At 36.0% G+C, this 20,508-nt stretch overlaps 2 protein-coding genes across 4 annotated transcripts; both read right to left on the bottom strand.

Moving 5' to 3' along the window:
• Nucleotides 1-1,011: 1,011 nt before the first annotated feature.
• On the bottom strand, nt 1,012-7,680 carry LOC129879951 (chaperone protein dnaJ 15-like). 2 transcript variants are annotated; one of them, XM_055953712.1, is made up of 12 exons: nt 7,556-7,680; nt 7,116-7,306; nt 5,547-5,670; nt 4,451-4,533; nt 4,267-4,378; nt 4,078-4,182; nt 3,919-3,969; nt 2,291-2,380; nt 2,099-2,207; nt 1,839-1,987; nt 1,696-1,749; nt 1,012-1,533 (listed from the first exon to the last, which is right to left on the bottom strand). In XM_055953712.1, the coding sequence occupies exons 2-12, from the start codon at nt 7,241-7,243 to the stop codon at nt 1,297-1,299; spliced, it is 1,242 nt and encodes a 413-aa protein (XP_055809687.1). In that variant the 5' UTR covers nt 7,244-7,306; nt 7,556-7,680; the 3' UTR covers nt 1,012-1,296. The 2 variants fall into 2 exon arrangements, with proteins under 2 accessions (XP_055809687.1, XP_055809686.1); XM_055953711.1 differs by having other exon boundaries at nt 7,540-7,679.
• Nucleotides 7,681-9,096: 1,416 nt separating this feature from the next.
• LOC129879950 (zinc finger protein BRUTUS-like) lies at nt 9,097-20,297 on the bottom strand. 2 transcript variants are annotated; one of them, XM_055953710.1, is made up of 15 exons: nt 19,828-19,941; nt 19,719-19,754; nt 17,433-17,642; nt 14,708-14,902; nt 14,280-14,632; nt 13,929-14,154; nt 13,556-13,724; nt 12,245-13,441; nt 11,950-12,121; nt 11,639-11,857; nt 11,431-11,568; nt 10,917-11,151; nt 10,743-10,802; nt 9,620-9,691; nt 9,097-9,534 (listed from the first exon to the last, which is right to left on the bottom strand). In XM_055953710.1, the coding sequence occupies exons 3-15, from the start codon at nt 17,526-17,528 to the stop codon at nt 9,403-9,405; spliced, it is 3,264 nt and encodes a 1,087-aa protein (XP_055809685.1). In that variant the 5' UTR covers nt 17,529-17,642; nt 19,719-19,754; nt 19,828-19,941; the 3' UTR covers nt 9,097-9,402. The 2 variants fall into 2 exon arrangements, with proteins under 2 accessions (XP_055809685.1, XP_055809684.1); XM_055953709.1 differs by lacking the exon at nt 19,719-19,754 and having other exon boundaries at nt 19,828-20,297.
• Between the last annotated feature and the right edge of the window lie 211 nt (nt 20,298-20,508).

Raw genomic sequence — 20,508 nt, 5'->3', positions numbered from 1 at the left:
TCCTATGAGAAGAATTCAAGTCAAGCTTTTCTTGAGACAAAAATAAAAAAGAATTATAGTTCAAAGTGAGTATAGGTATGGTATATGTTATACACATTAAGTCATATCTCTACAAGAAAGAAAATAGTAAAGCTTTTGACCTTTTATGATATCTTTACTTGATGTGAATTCGGCGGGTCGTCCCCTTCCTACGGGTTCCCCACCGACCCAGTGACACACCAACGAGATTTTATCGAAAATAACTTCTTTATCTATACGAGATAAGGATAAGATTGCATACAGACTACACGTCATCCTCCCCAAACCCTACTTGTAGAATTACATTAAATATGTTATTGCTTTCACTGATTGAGACGATACAATATTATATACATATGGGAACTAAAAAAGCCTACACAACTAATCTAATACACACAAACAAAACAATTATAAAGCGTACTATTTTTTTTAGCTAAAGAAAAAGATAGAACATAAGTAAACAATAATGAATATTTTGAAGTTTGTTTTATTTTATTTTGGCTGATTAAGGAGCTTAAGTACAATGTCATGATTTTATTAATTATATCTAACCTTAACGGCAAACAAAAATTCTCAAAAAAGTAGAACGGTCCCAAACCAACATTGGCCTAAAATCAATATAGCATTATAATCTCATTTATGGAACTTTTCAAGATAGCTAATTAGAAAAGAAATATTTTACAAATCATTCTAACTTGTCGAGGGTCTATCACAAAAGTAAGGATAAAATTGCATATATTCTGACTTTAGTAGTAGTTGTTTACATCTTAATGGACTTGTAATCGACCAATTAATCTAATAAGAATGAAAACCAAAAATGGAGGGAAATCATAGAAATTTAACATAACATAATACACTTTCTTTTTTAGTGGATAGATAGTAGGGAGGGAAATTCTGGGACGAAAAAAATATTATGATTCTTAAGAAATGAAGGAGAATTTTAGCGACCAACAAAGAAGAGAATTCCGTATACTTCCATGCAAGAATCGAATCTAGACTGAATTTTGGAGTATATTGACTAGTACATTATGTTACAGCTCAAGAATCGTACGTACAAATACAGGAAACAAAAACCTTCTATATCTTCGATCAATCGATAGAAATCAGACATCAACATGCCCAAAAAATGATATTTGAAAAAAATAATGAAAAAAAGAACGTCTCGTAAACCCCAGAAATACCAACAAATAATACACGCAGAGATTTCTTCAGCCAGCACACGTCGAGGCTGGAAATGGAAACTCGTAGCATCTAGACTATGGATAACCTCCAGTCCGGTTACTTCTTCTCGGATCCTTTGAGGTTAAGGTTAAACCATTTTCTCTTCGCGTATTTATCCTTGGAGTCTGAACTGCCATCTTCCCCTGGGCTATCGGCTTTTAAGTCTTCGCCAGAAATTTTACTGCTACTTCCATTACTGAAATGGCCACTCCCAGTGCCACTTATGGTGGCAACTGTCCGTGTAACTGTGAAAGAAGAGTGGATGGTGTCTCTCTGTTTGAGCAGTTCATCGACCTTTACAAAAATAACAACACTCAGAGGGTAACACAGATGATTCGTTTCCTCCGCCCCACAAACCCCAGGTATAAATCAGGCCAAGTAAGAAACGATAGATAGGTAAGCCAAATTGGTCATACCATCTCAGTGCAATGAAACTTAGGCAAGAGACAAACTTACAGACTGCTTCTCCTGGCTGTATCTATTTGTCACTTCCTGGAACCGCGCCAATGCCTGTAAACATCACATGGGAAATAGTCCAATGAGAATGCATGAGGTACAACAGATTCATGACAGACATTGTTTATGAGCAGATAGACAACCTTTCTATATTCTGTTTCAAACTGTCGAAGCTCATTTCTCTTCCTCAAAATCTGAGCCTCAATATCCTGGAGATTATGAGTTGTGTCCTCGTATGTCTTGGCACACAGAGCCTCAATAGTATAACTAGCAGGCTTAAAAAAATTATCTCCTGCAGTCATCAGATCAAACATTTCTTTTAGCATTACATAATCAGTAGCAATTAGATAGTGTTTGTCAAAAACAAAACAATATATTCAACAAAAATAAAAGCAGCTCAGACCATAAACAGCAAATATGTGAGTGCCAGCATTTAGTTGGGAGACCTCACAAGGTTGAAGGCCCTCCAGCCTCTTAAAGAAAGCAGCTTCAGGATCTTTGGCCATTGCTAACTACATCATCACAAGTATTGTCACTTTTGACAACACTGCATGCTACACTATTGAATTTAACCACTAAGATGAAATTCACATACCGCATTTACAGTTGAATCCATTCGGTACACTTGAAAGTGCAAGAAATACATTCCCGCAGAGGTTACCTTGCCGGCTTTCTCACTATCTTCCTGTAAATAGTGACAATGGATCAGTTTTATTACAAAATACTAATCAGTAAATTGCTTCATCTAAATCCAGTTTACAAGCTCATAAATATAGAAGATACACACAGGATTGGAAGTTACAATTGAAGACACATCTTAAGATGGTGCCACTCTAAGGGGTCGTTTGGTATGAAAAATAAGGAATAATAATCCTAGGATAAATGCAAGATTATTTTACCCTATGTTTGATTAGGGGTATTAGTTAGTCCCGGGACAATTTATCCCTCCATTTGTACTATAATGATGGGATATTCAAATCCATGGGATAACTTTGTGTATCCCATCCCCCATGGTCTATACCAAACGAATACTTAAGGCTCAAGATAGACATGTATAACAAGATGCAAACCAGATTTTCCCCATATTGATGGACAACAAAAGCAGGCGAGCCTACCCAACTAGTTTGGACCTTTTTCCCGGCAACCACCTACAAGCTTCTAGGTTATAGTCTTCCTATTGATTTTTTACTGAAGAAATCTCTTCTCATATTTTGGATACACTAAAATCGAATTTATCTCCTTTCCACACAATCTTTCGCTAGTGGTTTGAAAAGTTATTGTTCTACTCCTAATCATCATCCTACCTATACATTCTTGAGATATCACTTATGAATTCATTATACCTTTGTGTCATCCTTGCTCTCTATTTACATTCGTAAGTCTATAGGTGAACTACTTTCACATTCAAGCTATGAAAACCACCGATTGAAGAGATATCTTTTATTTTTGGAGACTAATTGAGGATATATTCCTGCTTACATCTTGTGGTACTTGGGAGCTTTGTCCTTTGAGTCCAATAATTCTACTGTTGGTAGTCAATGAGTGACAATAGAAGTTGGTAAGGTGGTCAGATTGATTTTCCTACGGCACACTTGGTTGCCAAAGGCTATGCCCAAAATTTTCAACTTAATTATGATGATACATATACAAGAATAGACAAATCAAGATGAGATGTGATGACCGTTCTAGGTATGAGCACTTTGTTTGGATCCATAGCGTACAACAGAAACTTAATAAAATTGGGTGTACATGGGAATCTATAAATCATAAATGCAATCAATATTGGAATGATGCATGAACTCTCTTAAAGGCAGTATTTAGACATATACCATTTATTAACCAAAACTGAAGGTATGCTATTTTCTTAGATCATTTTGTCAAATTTTCTAAGAAATGGATAGAAAAGCCCTTTTTACGAATGTCTTGACTACAAAAAATATAAAGTAAGATCAAGCTAAACATGCCTACAAAATTCATTTGTTAGTAATTAAACATGTCCTGTCCTAGGGTGATAGTTCCTTATTACTGCTTTACCATTCTCTAGCCACATCAAATCGCTCAGAATTCAGCATCAATTCCGTTTAACTTTACTCTAAGCAAACATCGAGGTTCTTCAACAGAAATCTATAGAAAAAAATATCTCAAGCACACAATAAGAAAGGGTTGGCTATAGGAATCCTCTGCAAGCACACAATGAAGAACAAAAACTGTTAAATGCATTACCTGCAATGCCAGGCCGTAACCCCCACTTACATCATGTTCAAAATATAGTAGCTGAAAATTTCATGAAATTCAGTTTTAATATCAGCACAGTAGAAATACAAAAAGCATGAAAATACGAAGTGCATGAAAGTACCTATCATATAATTGTATAAAATTTACCTTGAATTTGCTTTGGGCAGCTGAAGTAACTCTTACTACAATCCCTGCTTCTGCTTGTTCGTCACTAATTGTTACACCGAAAAAATGAGCATTTTGCTTTTCTACCTGCATTAAAGCTCAACTGATGTCAAAACCCTGGTACAGCTGATAAATTTTATCTTGCCACTTGAAGAGACAATTAGATTATACCTTTCCACTGACTGATGTGCCGATTGGAAGAGGACGGACCGTGACAGTTCCATTCAAAGCTTCTTCAAGAACATTAGCAGAAATAGTTGTTTTGATAGGAACACCCAATTTGCTATCCAGAAAAATAAACAAATTTAAAAAAACTAATAAATAATATCAACAATATTTTGGGAGGAAGACTTACCTAAACAATGCTGCGAACATTGTGTTGACAGTTCCAAGGTTGGACAAATCAATTTCCATATCCATTCCTTCAGCTTCAAGAGCCTTAAAATCAAAGAAAAATGTGAAAAGAGTCCATAAATGGCATCCTTTGAGCGTAGTAGATTCAAGAAGTTTTATCAGCTTTAACTTGCTGGTCTATTGGGACAATGTCCAGTAGCTAGATTCTTTCCTTGTACTTAAATTCTCACTTATTTCTAGCATAAAATTTTATATAGTCGTTCCATGAACGGCATCACAAAGATGAACTATAACCTTCAAATTGAAAGATATGGGCATTAGAAAGCTCTTGTAACACCAGTACAAGCACCTTTTGCTTCTAACATGAAATCAAAGACTGCCTTTGTAGGTACATGTTGTGCTGTAGCATGTTTCTAAGATATTTTGGGGACCCTATAAGCAATCCTCGATTAGAAATCTCAAGGAGAAGTGAGGAGTCCAGAAAATGGCAGCTGATAGGATGACTTTTCAGCTTTACACCTATTAATATCTCCAAATACAGCAGGACAGAAACTTCATGGACGAAAGGAGTTGCTCTAACTACAGATTGCTGCAGCATTATCCAGCAACTTTCAAGTATCCACATTTTGTTGAACCTTTACGATATATTAAGTTTATATTGTCGGAACTTAAGGGCCCCTGTATGGTTTTTACTTTTGAGTTCCTAATAACTAAGTGTTCAATCTTTTAGTCAAAAAATAACTAAGTATTCAATCTTTCTAGATATGCTTGGTTGAAGCCATAAAGTTACAACCTATCATATAAGCAATATTAGCCGAAGCCAGCTCTTATTTCTATAACCCTTCTTGAAATCAAGAACATAAAGAGTTCTCTCTTTGAACTACTTTCATTCTACGGCTAAATCAGTAACCTCATTCAAATGCAATGTGATACATAACAAGCAAATGTAAGGTGATATAAATAAAACAAAGTATTCTCCATGATTTCGTCTGTAAAAGAAAATTAGTAAAAGTAGTTCACGTCATACATCATTACTCATGATGAACAACATTGTGGGAAGAAAAATATGTCTTTGACAGTGGACAGGGAGTGAGTACCTCAAAGCCTGCCATATCATATTGCCTCCTTTTCTCCGGATCAGATAGAATGCTATATGAGTATGCAACCTCTTTAAAGAGTTCTGAAGCTTCAGGATTGTTAGCGCACTTGTCAGGATGATACCTGCCAATAATTTGTGTTCCATTATTCATCCAAAAGCTCAAGTGCAATCAAGAGGTTCCCAAATCCCAACATCCACAGCCCAAAAATTTCAGCCACTTCCTCTATAACCAGATTTCACTTCCCATTTAAATCTGATACATCATACGAAAGAATACTGTAAAAGCAAGTCCCTCCCATCTATATTCTATTTCTTCAGATGACAATATATGTCAACCATCACATTACTTAATTAATTACTTGACCACTAAATTCTACGAGTTTTGTCTTGCTATTGAACTCCAATAATTTCCTTGTGCTTAACAGCAAGCTCCACACCACCAAAACTTAAAGGCAAGTTCTACAGAGTAGTGGTTAGAAAAACTATGGTGTATGGAGCAGAATGTTGGCCAGAACTCTCACGTACAGGATGGAAGTCGCAAAAATGAGAATGTTGCACTGGATGTGTGGACATACTAGGAGAGATGGGAATAAAAATGAGGATATCTGGGGCATGGTAAGAGTAGTCTTGGTGGAGGATAAGATGATGTCCCAATAAGGAAGTGTGAGAGGTTGTCTATGGATGGTTTTAGGAGAGGTAAAGGTAGGTTGAAGAAGTATTGGGGAGAAATGATTAGACAGGACTTGGTGCAGTGTCGGCTCACCAAGGACATGACCTTAGATATGAAGTTGTGGAGAACACAGATTAGGGTAATAAGTTAGTAGGTAGTAGTTCTTTGTCTTGCTATCCGTCCATACTAGTAGTCGCAGTATTGCTCTTGTAGTTTCCTGTCCTTCAAGTGATATTATTTGTTGTTTTTTGTACTTCGATATCGTACTTCCTCCGTTTCAATATTTTTAACAGGTTTTGACTTGGCACAGAGCTTAAGAAAGTAAAGACACTTTTAAATCTTGTGGTCTTAAATTAAAGATATATCAAATGTACCAAACTGCCTTTTAATTTTGTGGTCTTAAACATGTCATATGGAAAGTGAAAATTAAAGAGTTGCTAAAAAAGAAAAAATACATGCTTTTTTAAACGCTTTCACTTCTATTATTTCTTTTGATGAACTAATTTGGATTGTTTTTCCTTTAGCTGAGGGTCTTTGGAAACAACCTCTATACCTCTGAGGTAGGTAGAGGTAAGGCCTGCATACATACTACCCTCCACAGATCCCCACTTTCTAGGACTACAATGGGTATGTCACTATGTTGTTGTTGTTGTTGTTAAAAGTAAGCTCCGAGACAATTACCAATAAAAATGCATACATAGTTCACCACAATTCACCTCAGTTATATCAAATATCAATAACACCTTTGATTCCAACGACTTGCGTCAGCTATATAAATTTGCTGCACCTATTCTGCTTTATTCGGGTCTATTTCATTCCAATACCACATTTAAACACCATTCTAACAAAACTTAACTATGAATTGAAACTAGAAATATGTGTTAGGGATAAACTTACTTGAGAGCAAGCTTTCTATAAGCAGTCTTTATCTCCTGATCAGACGAATCCCTCGTAACAGACAACACCTCATACGGGTCTCTTCTTACAACCGGAGCCGATGGCCCCTCCAATTTTGAATCACTCATTACACCCTTTTCCGCACTTCCCCTTTTTCCACCTCAAGAATTTGGAATTGATTTCCCAAAAATCTACAGGAAAAGACAAAATTCTAACACAAACCCATCAAAATTCAAGAGGAATTGATCGATTTTTTACACAAAATTCAAAAAATTAGATCAACCGTTTTCATTTCTTGGATAACATGTCAAATTATTCAACAAGTATAACATCAATTAAGACAGAGATCTAACAGCAAGATTCTAAATCAAAGAAATTACACTAAAATCTGAACAAAAATAGCTAGGGTTTAAGAGAAATTCACCGAAAAAAGTGCCCACCAATTTTTTTTCTTCAGCTGGAACTTTTTGATTTTGCTTTCTCCGATTTTGAAAAAAAGAAAATTTTCAATTTCGAAAATTTACTATGAGAAGTTATAAATTGTGAAAGTACAAATATGTACATGTGTGAGGTCAAGGAAATATAGCTGCCTTTGCTATTCAAAAGTATTTTATAGGGTCAGTCTTGTCCAAATATTTTTTTGAAAGCTTCATTTTTGTTTTTTTGAATATTTTAGATAATTGGTTGAACTGGTCGATCCTCCTATCCTATTTGTTTTGACAACTTATCCTAAGGTGGTGTTCTCGTCAAAAGCTCTGGACTCTCCATTTTTTGATTTTATTAATGTAGATTTTCATTGATGATAAAAATTGGTGAAATTTATAATTGAATATTGGAGAAACAAGGCTAAGCTACCATTGTTCTAAAAAAAAATAATGTACATTGCTATGATTGAATATATTTTAACTTGAACCCTTTATTTTACCACACAAGTGTCAATAGCACTTTTACAAGTACGAATTTCAAAAAAAATTATTTATTTTATAAATTTCATGGCAAATTTAAATATATCCCGTAAATCAAAACGGTGAAGACGTGAAGTAAATGATCTTCCAATAAAAATTCTATATATAGTATAATGTCATCCTTTTGTGTGTTCATTTTCTCATATTGAACATGGGAGCTGATTTAGTTGATTGTATATCATGTTGAATATTGATTCCTTAATTTGCAAGTTGCTATCTCCTTCTTTTTTTCAATTTTCTACCCAATATTTGATATCCGCATTAAAACTCGATTAATCTTAATTTGCATATTGCATGATCTATTTTGAGAGAGATACTCTAGATTTTTTTAATCCTAAAAATTTAAATTCGAGATTTCTAATTAAAAGTAAAAGAATCTCAAACCATTCCACAACAATTCATATTCGATCCTTAATGTGCAAGTTGCAATCTCTTTGGCTATAGTGTAGTAATGTCAATATAATTGATAATTAATGATTCTTTAAATCATTTATCTTTTGACAGGTTTCTGATGTTGAAAGTAATTGGTGATTAGTTAATAGTATATTGTTGAAAAAAAGAACTGCCTTAATTAGGAAGTTACAACTCTTTTTCTTTAAGTCTAAATTAAATTGTATCATTTAACTAACATTTATTAAACAGCCGCCCTACCTTACCTTTAAGGTGGGGGTTAGGTCTGCGTATACTCTACCCTCCCCAGACTGGGTTTGTTGTTGTTGTTAACTAACATTTATTCCATCTAACTTTACGTGTGCAAAAAATAAACACTTAAATTTGTATAAAATTGATCAAGTAAATATAACAATTAGCGTGAAATAATCTAATCAATTTATATTATGCCTATATTTTCTATATCTGCAGGGTCCAATATCATTATATCTGGACTTTAAGAATGAAACAACAGCTAAAGCAGATGAAAACATTCTGTTCTGAACATGGCCCTCCTTGTCATGTACGAAATCGTACCATAATGAATCTTCGTACCTCTTTAAACACTTGGTCCTCGTAAACATGAATTTAGCTAAACAGCATGTTTTGGTTATAACAATAACAAAATTTTGGCGACCGTCAGTGCTCATATATTTTACAAACCTATGTATCGAGCTCGCACTAAACAATGCGATGTATAGAAGTATGTAATCCTATGAGAGGGTAATCTCAGTAACGGAGACAAGTTTTTAACCAAAGGGGTTCAACATCTATTATATACACATAAAAGAAACTTACGACCTTGTATATATAGTGATGTGAAGATCTGGAGGAACACCCCACCCCTTCTCCTGCCCTTCTAGCTCCGCCCATCGGTAATCCGACAGGTCACATTAGCTGGAGCAATTAGGACTTGTTTCCACCTTTATCACTCTGGTATTGTAGGATCCGCAAGGTGCACACTTGTGATATAGCCAGTGAAATGGTGCAGTTCCCCTCTTACCACAGTCGTTACACAATATATCCTGGGGAGATTCCAGATAAAAAATTTGAGAAAAAAGCTTCAGAAATTATTAATAAGCATAGGAGTAGTTAAAAAGATTTCCGTACTTGGCAGCGGTTCCTAAATTCTTCTGGTAGTGCCTCCGAAGCCATCAAAGCATCAAGCATCCCAAAGTACACCTAAAAGAGAGAACGAAAGTTGAGGTCATTCATCTGAGCACAAATATAATAGAATGGGGGGAAAAGGATACATAAAGATTGAAAGGTCTCGATATAAGAAATATATACGGCAACATGCTACAAATATCCACAGGAAGTGACAAGACAATATGATTTCTTTATACAATATGATCAAAGTTGCTGGTAAAGTTGGAGTAACTGGTAAAGTTGCTGCCATGTGACCAGGAGGTCACGGGTTCAAGCCTTGGAAACAGCCTCTGGCAGAAATGCAAGGTAAGGCTGCGTACAATAGACCCTTGTGGTCGGGCCCTTCCCCGGACCCTGCGCATAGCGGGAGCTTAAGTGCACCGGGCTGCCCTTTTATACAATATGATCAAAGACAATGTTCTAGTTCTTTCTTAACAGTACTAGAATTTCATTAAATAAAACATCATCTCAATATCAAACTACGTCGTACATAACGCTCATAAACAAGGTTAAAAGAGATGCATAATAATAGTATGATGTTACATGCTTCTGCTGCAAAATTGATTTTTTCCTAAATAAATATACTTCTCTTTTTTCTATCAATTAGGTAAGACTCTTTGTGGATCAGGCAAGGTTTATAATTGAGTACAAAACGAAGGAGTAATAGAAGAATTCACAAAACAGACAAGTGCTCCCCTGTTTATGCAAAGAATAAATAAAGCTACTTGACAAACACATGCATATTCGTCTGCCCCATTTTATAGGCTTGATGCAGTTTCTTTTTCTAAGGAAATATCTAAATCAAATAACACATCAAGTTAGTGTTGACTACATAGTGGTAATAAAACTATACCCCTCTGAGAAATTAAACCAACTATCATTGCAACCTGGAAATTCTTTACACCAGAAAAAAGAAAATTAAACAGTACATTATATTTTATAGTCTATATTTTAGAACTTTAACGAGTTATAACAGTGTTATTTCACAATATTCTTGTTTCTGCATATAATTCTATTGATTTACACAAATAAGCATCACTACACTACAAAAAGGTTTGTTTAAAGAAGGAAGAACATCCCCTACCGACATATCTCCCATAGACTTGCTGCAAATGGGACAGATGTAGTGTGTGCAAGCATATGCCTGAAGAAATAAAGAGACTGCTTTTAGTTCAAATAAAATTTCTAATAAACAACATAATATCCTTTCTGATAACAAAGGCACGAGAATAGCCCAGCAGAAAAGAAGCAAACTGACCTGAAAGCATGCTGAATGCATAAAATGCCCACAGGGCAGACCTCTGACAGTTTCACTTGATGTGAATAAAAAATCACAACATATTGGACAGTTGGTTTCAAGACCTTTCTCCCTGCATTTGTGGTCCACAAGTTTCATTCCAAGGCAGCAATTGCAGGTCATGCAATGAAAGAAGTCAACACCTAGTCCTTGCCCCAACCGGCATAAATTGCAAAATGGGCAGTGATATACTGTCCTGAAGTAGGAAAAGAATAGTACATAGAGATAATCAAGATCAAAGCTCTATTATAGGTATAATTTCATCTTGAAACATGTACAAGAAGCAGAAATAGTAGACCCAAGGATTTCATCCCTGACTGAATGAATTAGGTATTGAAATAGATTTTAATGTGATTTGTTCAAAGGAAATCAACAAACATTTTTTTCAAAAATGAGGGTGTGATGCTCTAGGTAATTGACTTATGATTCAACCTACTTCATCAACAAGAAACAAGTAGTGTCATTGTAGTATCACCTTTCATCATCAAAAAATTTACAGCTGCTGCAGTAATATTTTGCCATCGAAAGGCCATTACAGGATGGAGTCGTGCAAGTAGGTCCAACTGGTTGTACTTTGAGGCAGTGCATACACATCATTTCAATTGTTGCCTTCCTGCAAATTACTAGAAAAATTAGACATGCGATGAGTTTGATTAGAAACAGAAATGAGTCCAGAAATTTACCTATCCATAGAATGATCACTGACTTTATCATGACAGAATCTGCATGGAAATAGTTTACCACAGCAAGCTGCTCGGAGCTTGCAGTTTCTTTTATAATGCTCACATCCGAACACTTGCTTATCTGGATCACGGAATGAAGGTGAACATCCAATTTGATCTTGACCATTTGAAGTTTCAACAGATCTTGCTTCAGACTCCTGCTGAGCAGCTATCCAGCGACTGAACAACAGATGCTCAATAGGTTATGTGGAACAATGACAATGATAAAGCAATCATAAAGGTTTCAAAAGATGGATTTAATGAAAACAAACCTGGTCATAAGATTTTGAATAAGATATGCTTTTCTTCTAGGATCAAGCGAAGAGTCTCGGGAAACCTTCATTATTTCTGACTCTAGCTCATTTTGATTCATCCGAAATATGTCCTTCCATCCAGGTTTAAAAGTGGAGTCATTTTGTTCTAGAGATTCGGGAAACTCATATCCTGAAAAGGCATAATTTTAGAGGCTCAAATGAATGTCGGGAAAAACCTATCAGTTTAGATCCACTAATAGCCTTGTCTAACACAAATAGGCATGAATAAAACTAACAAAAGCACGGGGAAAACCTCGTGAGACAATGTTTTCGGATCTTGATGTCTGGGAAGTTCCATCTGGAATACCTTCCCACCATTCATTGAGCCATTCACTGAACATTGTATTTTTGGTTGCCTGCTTCCATGTCTCCATCATTTTATTTTGCTCATCCTGAGTAAGAGCAGTGGTTACCCAGGGCAACATTGACTGAAGTACTTCTGCCCCAGTTGTTCCTATTATTCTACCAACTAGTTTGTCTTGTTCTTCAATGCTAAAATGCCGGTCAAACAGGGGCCATAGCTCAACTTCCTCCCGTATAACATGTTGATCCAAGGTTACTTTTATTGATTTGCACATAGCTTGAATTTTAGTGGCTAGCTCATTGTATTTTCTTGAATATTCATGTAAGTCACAAGAACCAGAGTTTCTACAAGGACCTTTAACTGAACTCCCACCATTCAAGTTTTCTCGGAGTTGAGAAAGTTCATCAAGTGCAGATGAAATGTCCTCGAATAGTTTTTCCTCCTGTTTGTGGTCCAAGGTGTAGGAATGGCTAACATTATGAAGTGTCTCTTTTGATTCCAAAGCTGGGAATACTATATCATCCTCTGCATTACTGTGAGCTTTATACAAGCCCCGCAGGAGACGAAAACGACCACAAAACTTCCTGAGAAAAGTCTCATCACAATCAGTCAGTTTTCCAGATTCAACATCCAGAAATTCCAAGTCCTTTCTGATTGCCTTGTGAAATTGAAAAATGTTATCGATCGGCCGTGGTGCATATCCAGCATTGGTCAAGCTGGTATTCCAGTTGAAAAGACAGGAATTCAGAGAGGGAGCACTCGGACTAAAAGTGCGCGATGATTTTGATGCAGCTAGGGAATTTACAACACCTAATGCAGGAACACAACAAGACTGATTACCAGTGGATCCTTTCCGAACTTTTCCACCTCCGGAAGGATCATGACGATAGCATTTCTCCTCTGACATTAAGTTTACACGCTTGGTTGGCCTTTCACCATCACTTTGCTCACCATTTGAGCTACTACATTTGACAATTCTTGAAGAAGTGCATGTACCGCAACATTTACCTAAGTTCTCTTGATTCCCAGCTAAAATTTTAGCAGGACAGCAACCGGTTGCACTTGAAGATAAACAAATGTCAGCTGGACGACCTTTGCATGCCCAACCAGAGAAAAGTGTGACCAAAGCAGTGTCTGATGCTGGTGCTGCATTAGATAACTGAATCAGATGGGGTAAACAGGCATACTTTCTATCATTGTCAACACAAAAGCCAAGTTTTAATTAAATCAAAGTATCAAACAGTAGAAATTAGGCTTTACCTGCCATATGCATGTTCTGAAGAAAAGACCTTGCTTCCTCCTCACTTAATGTACCTACCAACCATGGTAAGACGCATTCTATGAGTCTAAGTGGCATTACACACAAGCTCTGGTAAAGGAGTTCCCGCTGCCGTTTGGGGGTAAAATGCTTTCGTGCGAGTGGAAGAACCTGGGATCACATAGAATCCAAATAATCAAGATCAATTACTATTAACTCTTGGGTTTTATTTTATGAATGGCAATCAGGACATCTGAGTATAGTAGATAGCAAGAACGTCATACCTACTTTCATCACTTTCAAGAAACAACCATTTTTTTACAGGGGGTACATAAAGATAGAAACATTGCAATTTGTGATTTTGATATTACTCACCTGAGCCTCCTCATTACAGAAATGTCTCTCCACTGTCTCCATTATGTGATCAGCTTGTGAGCACAGCTCTGAATAAAATTCTACAGAAGTTGAGTTGGATCCAGCACTCTGAACACTTTCTATCAAGCATCTAAATTTATCAAACTCGTTTTCTTCTTCGGCATGCTCCTGGGCAAATGATATTTCTGCATCTACTGCAGGAAATATAACTTTGTCCTCGGCAATACTGCAGTCAAATTATGAAAAAAGTTTGAATGATCCAGATTCAAGAATCATAGCAGTTATCTTAGTCCGTCAAAATTATTCAAGCCAAAATTTCAAACAGATATGCATAATAATGATGTTGCATACCTATGAAAGATGCAAACTTCAGCAATAAACTGGAGCCTCTGGTTGAAGGCAGATAAATCAGAAAAATCTCCACGCAACTTTATTTCCCTAGCTGCTTCTGTTATGTCATTCAATTCCTTTCTAATAGCCTTGTGCCAATGCAGTATCTCATCAACCGGGTGATTTAGAGTGGATTCTTTAAGATTGAAATTTGAGACTAGATCCCTTCTAGAAGATTCACAAGGACAAGGAACATTCTCTGCCTGACCAATTAGGCTTCTGACAACAGAATCTGAATTAAGGTGTGTTGTACTCTCTTCAAAAGCCTTGCGTTTGTTTGTTAACTTTTTGCCATCCATCCAGGTAAACATAATCTTCATGCAAGATGAATTTTATCAGCTTTGCCATACTTAACAAAGGTCTTTACACCTATAAGCAAGCTAACTCACCTCTCGAAGAAGCTCCTCGTCTGGAATCACTTTGTGCAAGCATTTATGCATATCTTTGCACTCATCAGCCGAAATAGAGGATGCAAGCCAAGGCAGAAACTCAGCCATCATATTCACAGGGATGCTGCACAGAAACTGCCACACCAGTGATGCCTGCTCCTCGAATAAGAACTTCTCCATGAGCAAGGGGAGGACCTGCAAAATAGCACGATAACAACAGATAGCAACATAAGTAATATAATGAAGAAGAAAATAAAGAATACTAGTCAACAATTTTAGCAAAAACAAAAAACAATCATCACAAGAAATAAGGGTCAGTTATCAAGAAAATAAAATAATAAGGGGAAATTTCACACACCAAAGTTTAACTTAACTAAATGAACCTCAGGCAAAGAACAAGTCCCACCACCCAAATACGAGACGAGGATGGCCTTAACTTTGTCAAGATTAAGGTACAGAAATATCCTATTTATTTTTGTCTCGAAAGACCTACAAATTCTTGGAATCCATGCAGACTTAGCTAAAGAAAGGACCTGGTGAAATCTACTAGTTGGGAATAGGTTTGTCTTGTTAGAGTACTTCTAATATTACTGTTGTTACTTTTATTTTACTTAGTATGATGATGACATAGTTGAGCTTAAATAAGGAATCATATAGCCAAATGCAACTTGTTTGGGACTGAGGCTTAGTTGTTGTTGTTATATCCCCCTCATTTTTGTGTTGGACATTTCAACTACAAAATTCTGGATATTGTCTTCTCTTATTGAATCAGAAATAACATTAAAATATTGTATCCACATTATGAATGATTCAAAAGGGAAAGGGGACTGAAATCCACATTCTAAGATTTGGGTTGCATTTGGTCCATTAAAGGGAGATGCGCTCATTACCAGGTCTCCTCCATTCCTAGGGCTTGAACTCGAGACTTCTGGTTAAGGGTGGAGGGATCTCATCCATCTCATCACTCCCTTTGTGGTGAGTTTGAAAGAGTAGAAAACTCACTAGTAATGAATTAGCACATAGTTCTTGCTTCTCTGCATCTTTTAACACGTTGACATACTAATCAGCAGTTGTGCTAAGGCTCTAATTTTGCAGGCATGATGCACGTGAGGTGATGTAGTACAAGGAGAAAGAAGTGAGGCGGCTCTGATACAAATGTAGACATGTAGAACCACAGGGGAAATGGAAGTAACACCAAAATCAAATCATTAAATAGTATTCCAACACTTCACAAAAGTACATGAAGGTACTCTTTATAAATGAGGAGTTCTAAACAAATTACAATTTCTAGAATAACCAAAGCTCAAATAAATATCCACGGGTTCATTGGAGGAGGTAACGGATGGAGGTCGTTTGTGCACTCTTTGGTCAAGAGTTCAAATCTTTCTTCTATTACCTACAATGAAAAAGAACCACAAAAGCTCCATATCTAACTAGATGGATAATACTAGATAAAATCTTATCTCCAAGACAAGATTATCCTTATCTCATACTAACTAATAGATAAACATAAATACTATCAAATGATGAAATCTGTATGATCTACGCTATTTCTTCCGTTGGAGAACTTGGTTCCAACAAGTAAGACACAGAATCCTTACATAGTTCCATTGAGTAATAACTTGTGAAAATAACAGTACCAGATGTCAAAAAAATGAACTACTGAAAATCACCAAGAGAGTAGGCGAACATCTCTGGTAATGATTGGCCGATGAATTGAAACCTCCACTCATATACCAAGATTAAATTAGTACAAAGAAAGGAATATGAGATGGTTCTGATATTAAGGTTGATGTTGCAACACAAGGAGAAGGGAGAAAGGGCATTGAAAGAAATTAAAAGGTGGATAAAGAGGGAATATTAATGAGAAGAGAGACAAGAGAGGAGAGAGATAAGGATTTAGAGACAAAGTATGTGATACCAAATTCATTAAATATTATGAGCAAATTAGAATTTTTGGAACTACTAAAACTCTAGCTCAAACTAAAAAGGTTCAATTTTACTTCCAACTAATATATAAACAATAATCTGCCTCCCAAGACTTTCTTCACTAGTAATAAGAACGCAACATGTAATGTATGGGTTAGGCACATATCACCGGGTTTGAGCCTCGCAACCTGGTACTTAAATGGAGAAGGGTAGAGGTGTGGGCTGTGGGCCCATTATCCACTCAGTTTTGAACTGTTAACCATTGCCCCTCAAAGATTTCTCTGTTATCACTTATCAGAAAGATAATTCTCCCGTCATTTCACTTTATGTGACCTAATTCGAAGTATGAGGGTCAATCTAAGTATCTAATTAATTAATAGATCTTATAAAAATTCAATTCCCGATATCCATTTTAGAATTATGTAATTAAGGCACTCTTCTTTTTTATGACATTTTTCTTCAATTCTTTTTGAATGAAATTCACATATTTAGAAACAACATTAAGAAAATACTACAAGTCATAATAGTTAACAATTCATAATATTTAAGAGTATTTGAATAGATCGTAGACAAAGAAAGCAACCTTCTACTCCCAAATAGTAACTAGGTCATATAAAGTGGAACAAATTGAGTAATAAACATAAATCGTATCAAGTGATAATGATATCTGTACGATCTACCATCAAGGGGATTTTCCCTTTTCACATCAATAAATTAATCAATTCCACAGAAAAACAAAGCATATCACACATGCCCTCAAGCCACAATTAAGAGAAAGGTAAATTCCCAAGGATACCTGCTCCTCTTCCTTAGACATGTGTTGGCTAATAGATGTTTGAAGAGCTCCTGTACAGGAAGCCAATTCTCTGCGGTAGCTTTCTTCACTTTGCATATCCGAGTCAAGTAATGCAAACAGGTGATCAAAAAGAACACCTTCTCCTTCATGCTCAAGGGAGTAAGTCCGTGCTACATTCTTCACACGAATATCAAGTGCTGGAAAGATAACCTGTCATTCACACAATGATATGCTTATGATGTTTAAAGCAGTATATCAAGTTTGCTCTTTTTGTATGTAGTAGTCGTTTTACTCTCTAACTTATGAAATATTTATCTACCAAGAAGGAGATGCATATCATGGGGAATAAAATATAAAATTACATTCCTATTACTGGGGTGCAAAGGGAAGGCTTAAGTCCACTGGATCAAACCATGGCGTACTTTCGACGTGAAACATAGAAATGAACCCTTTTGTATGCACGACTTCCCTGGAGTTAATTTAAGTCGTAAAATGTGGGAATGTTTATCTATCTCTCGTGAGGCAAAAAGGTAAAATTTTAAGGATTTTTTTTTGGGGGTGGTGGTTGGGCAATAAGACACGGGGGATTCGAGCAGCAAAAGTAAAATATGTTGTCTTCTTTACGTAATGAGGATCTGCGGATACATTGATACCTATTAGGTTACAACAACATAACTCACCTAAACTAGCGAGAGCAACATTGAGCACTAGTGCAAGGAGGCAGAAACCAGGATTGAGTTGCAAGATTACAGATAGCTTATAAACAATTTCTCTTGTAGTACATAATAAGGAAATCAGCAGGAGACATATCCTTTAAAATTGCATTGCTCTAAACAAAGAGGGAATGAAGCACATTTATGAATTATGTCAAAGAACAAATCTTGCTATCTTTATTTTCCTGAACTTCACATATGAAATGTGCTCTCTCTTTTCTTTTTCTTTTTTTCTCATAACACCTAATACTGAAACTAGTAGAAGTCAAAAAGCAAACCAAATTCTTTATACCTCGAGATAAAACACGTTCTTCCAAAAATAAATAAAGAAAAGTTCAATCCAGAAAACATTGCTCAAACTACAAACAAATTCTAAAACCAGCCCTCTTTCCCACCAACGCAAAGAAGTTCCCACCACCTCCCTTCACACCCCAGTAATCAAAAGGGATTAGAAGGAAATACCAACAAGAATAGGAAATTTAAAGCCAAGCTAAGATGCAAAAACTACCAGCCCCATTTGTTTAATCGACAACACAAGTACAAATTTTGTTATACTTTCTCATACCATTAACTATCCTTTTGTCGTTTACTGATTCTCAATTTTAAAATGAACTAAAAAAGCATGAAACTAAATTCGATTTTGTCGAGAACACAAGTCCAAATTTTGTTACACTTTCTCATACCATTAACTATCCTTTTGTCGTTACTGATTCTCAATTTTAAAATGAACTAAAAAAGCATGAAACTAAATTCGATTTTGTCGAGCAACAACTTCTCCAGTTCAAAAAGAGACAAAAATCATAATAGCTTCAAGAGAAGGAGAAACTAAAAATTCAAATTTAAAATTGATTCTGTGTACATCTGCTCACAATAGTAAGTAGCCTCAAACATTCAAATTTGAGAATCAGTTGCCAGAAAACAGACTGCTATATTAATGATTCAAGTTATAGTAACTATGCAGAAAAATAATAATGTAACAAGCAGGAGACCTGATATACCACATTGTTTCACCCCAACAAAGAAGGTATGAAGCAAAAACAGTTCATAATGATCTTCTCATTATCAACATCACATTTGACATTTGGTATCTCATTTCCATAACAACCAATACTGGCACTAGCGCAAATCAAGAAGTGCTACATAGCTCAAGAGAAAATCATGAAATAAATTGAAAATCTTGAGCTAACAATCAAAAAAAGAAAAATTGAACACTTGAGCTACAGAAAGCTCAAGTCGTATCCGTCTTCCCACCACCTCAGAATACACCATAACTAACCAAAGAGGATCAACTAAAATCCACATAAAAGAACTCAAGAAGCGCAATTCGCACAAAAACCAAACGAAAGATGCAATAACTACATATCTCATCAGATTGTACCAACTACAACCTAATCCAATCTTATTGTTACGAAATTCTACATTTCTATCTATTTTGTAAGCACTTAATTCTCTATCAAATATTGGAAATTTCACATATGCAGCTAAAATTGCTCCAGTTCAATAAACATAATCTTTCAAGTGCAGGAGAAACAGAATATTAAAAACTAAATTTAAATCCTTTATGAGTATATACTTGCTAAGCTGCTCAAAATTATTCACCAGAATCCTCCTGCACACAAATTTCCCCAAATTATTTCAAAAAATTAAGCTACAACTGAGCTAAAAAACTACTTCAAACAAACCTCATCTTCAGCATTGCAGTGATGCTTATAAATCGACCTCAAAAAGTAACACCGTTCCATAAAAGGCTTAATTTCAGTATCCTTATTCGTCGCGAACGCCATAGCAGATCGATGTAATCCATCCAGTTCCGTCCTTATAGCTTTATGAAAGAAAAGGAAAATCCTTATAGGCGATGAACTTTTAACTCCCGCCGGTCTACTACTATTCAACGGTCCAGATTGATCCACGTGTCCTGACATTACCGCTACTACTCCTCCACCACCACCGCCGACTCCTTGTATTCCTCCTCCCGTAGTCGTTAATGGCGTCGCCATCGGCAACTATTTATAGTATTTTCTTCCGATTGTGATTTTCAGATTCAGATTTCACAAAGTGTAATTATGTGTATCATGTATTTTTCGCCATTGTTTCTCTTTCTCTCTCTATATGTATAGGTGACTGTTTTCTGTATGAATAGGTTTGTTTTATTTTCCGGTGGTGGGGTTAAATCGGGCGGATAAAGAGGATGCAATATATAGTTGGACACGTGGCAATATGGGACACGTCATCAGAATGATGTGTTGGATGAGTAGGGCACGTGCGTGATTGAGGTTGGGATTAGGAAAAATTAGGCTTACACATTACTAAGTACTCCCCCGTTCAGTCCATTTTAGTTGTAAGTTTATAATCATTTTCATTTT

The sequence above is a fragment of the Solanum dulcamara genome, chromosome 2, assembly GCF_947179165.1.
Source record: "Solanum dulcamara chromosome 2, daSolDulc1.2, whole genome shotgun sequence".
Lineage (NCBI taxonomy): Eukaryota > Viridiplantae > Streptophyta > Magnoliopsida > Solanales > Solanaceae > Solanum > Solanum dulcamara.
The sequence above is the reverse complement of the archived record's forward strand: the minus strand, read 5'-3'. Positions and strand labels throughout refer to the sequence as shown.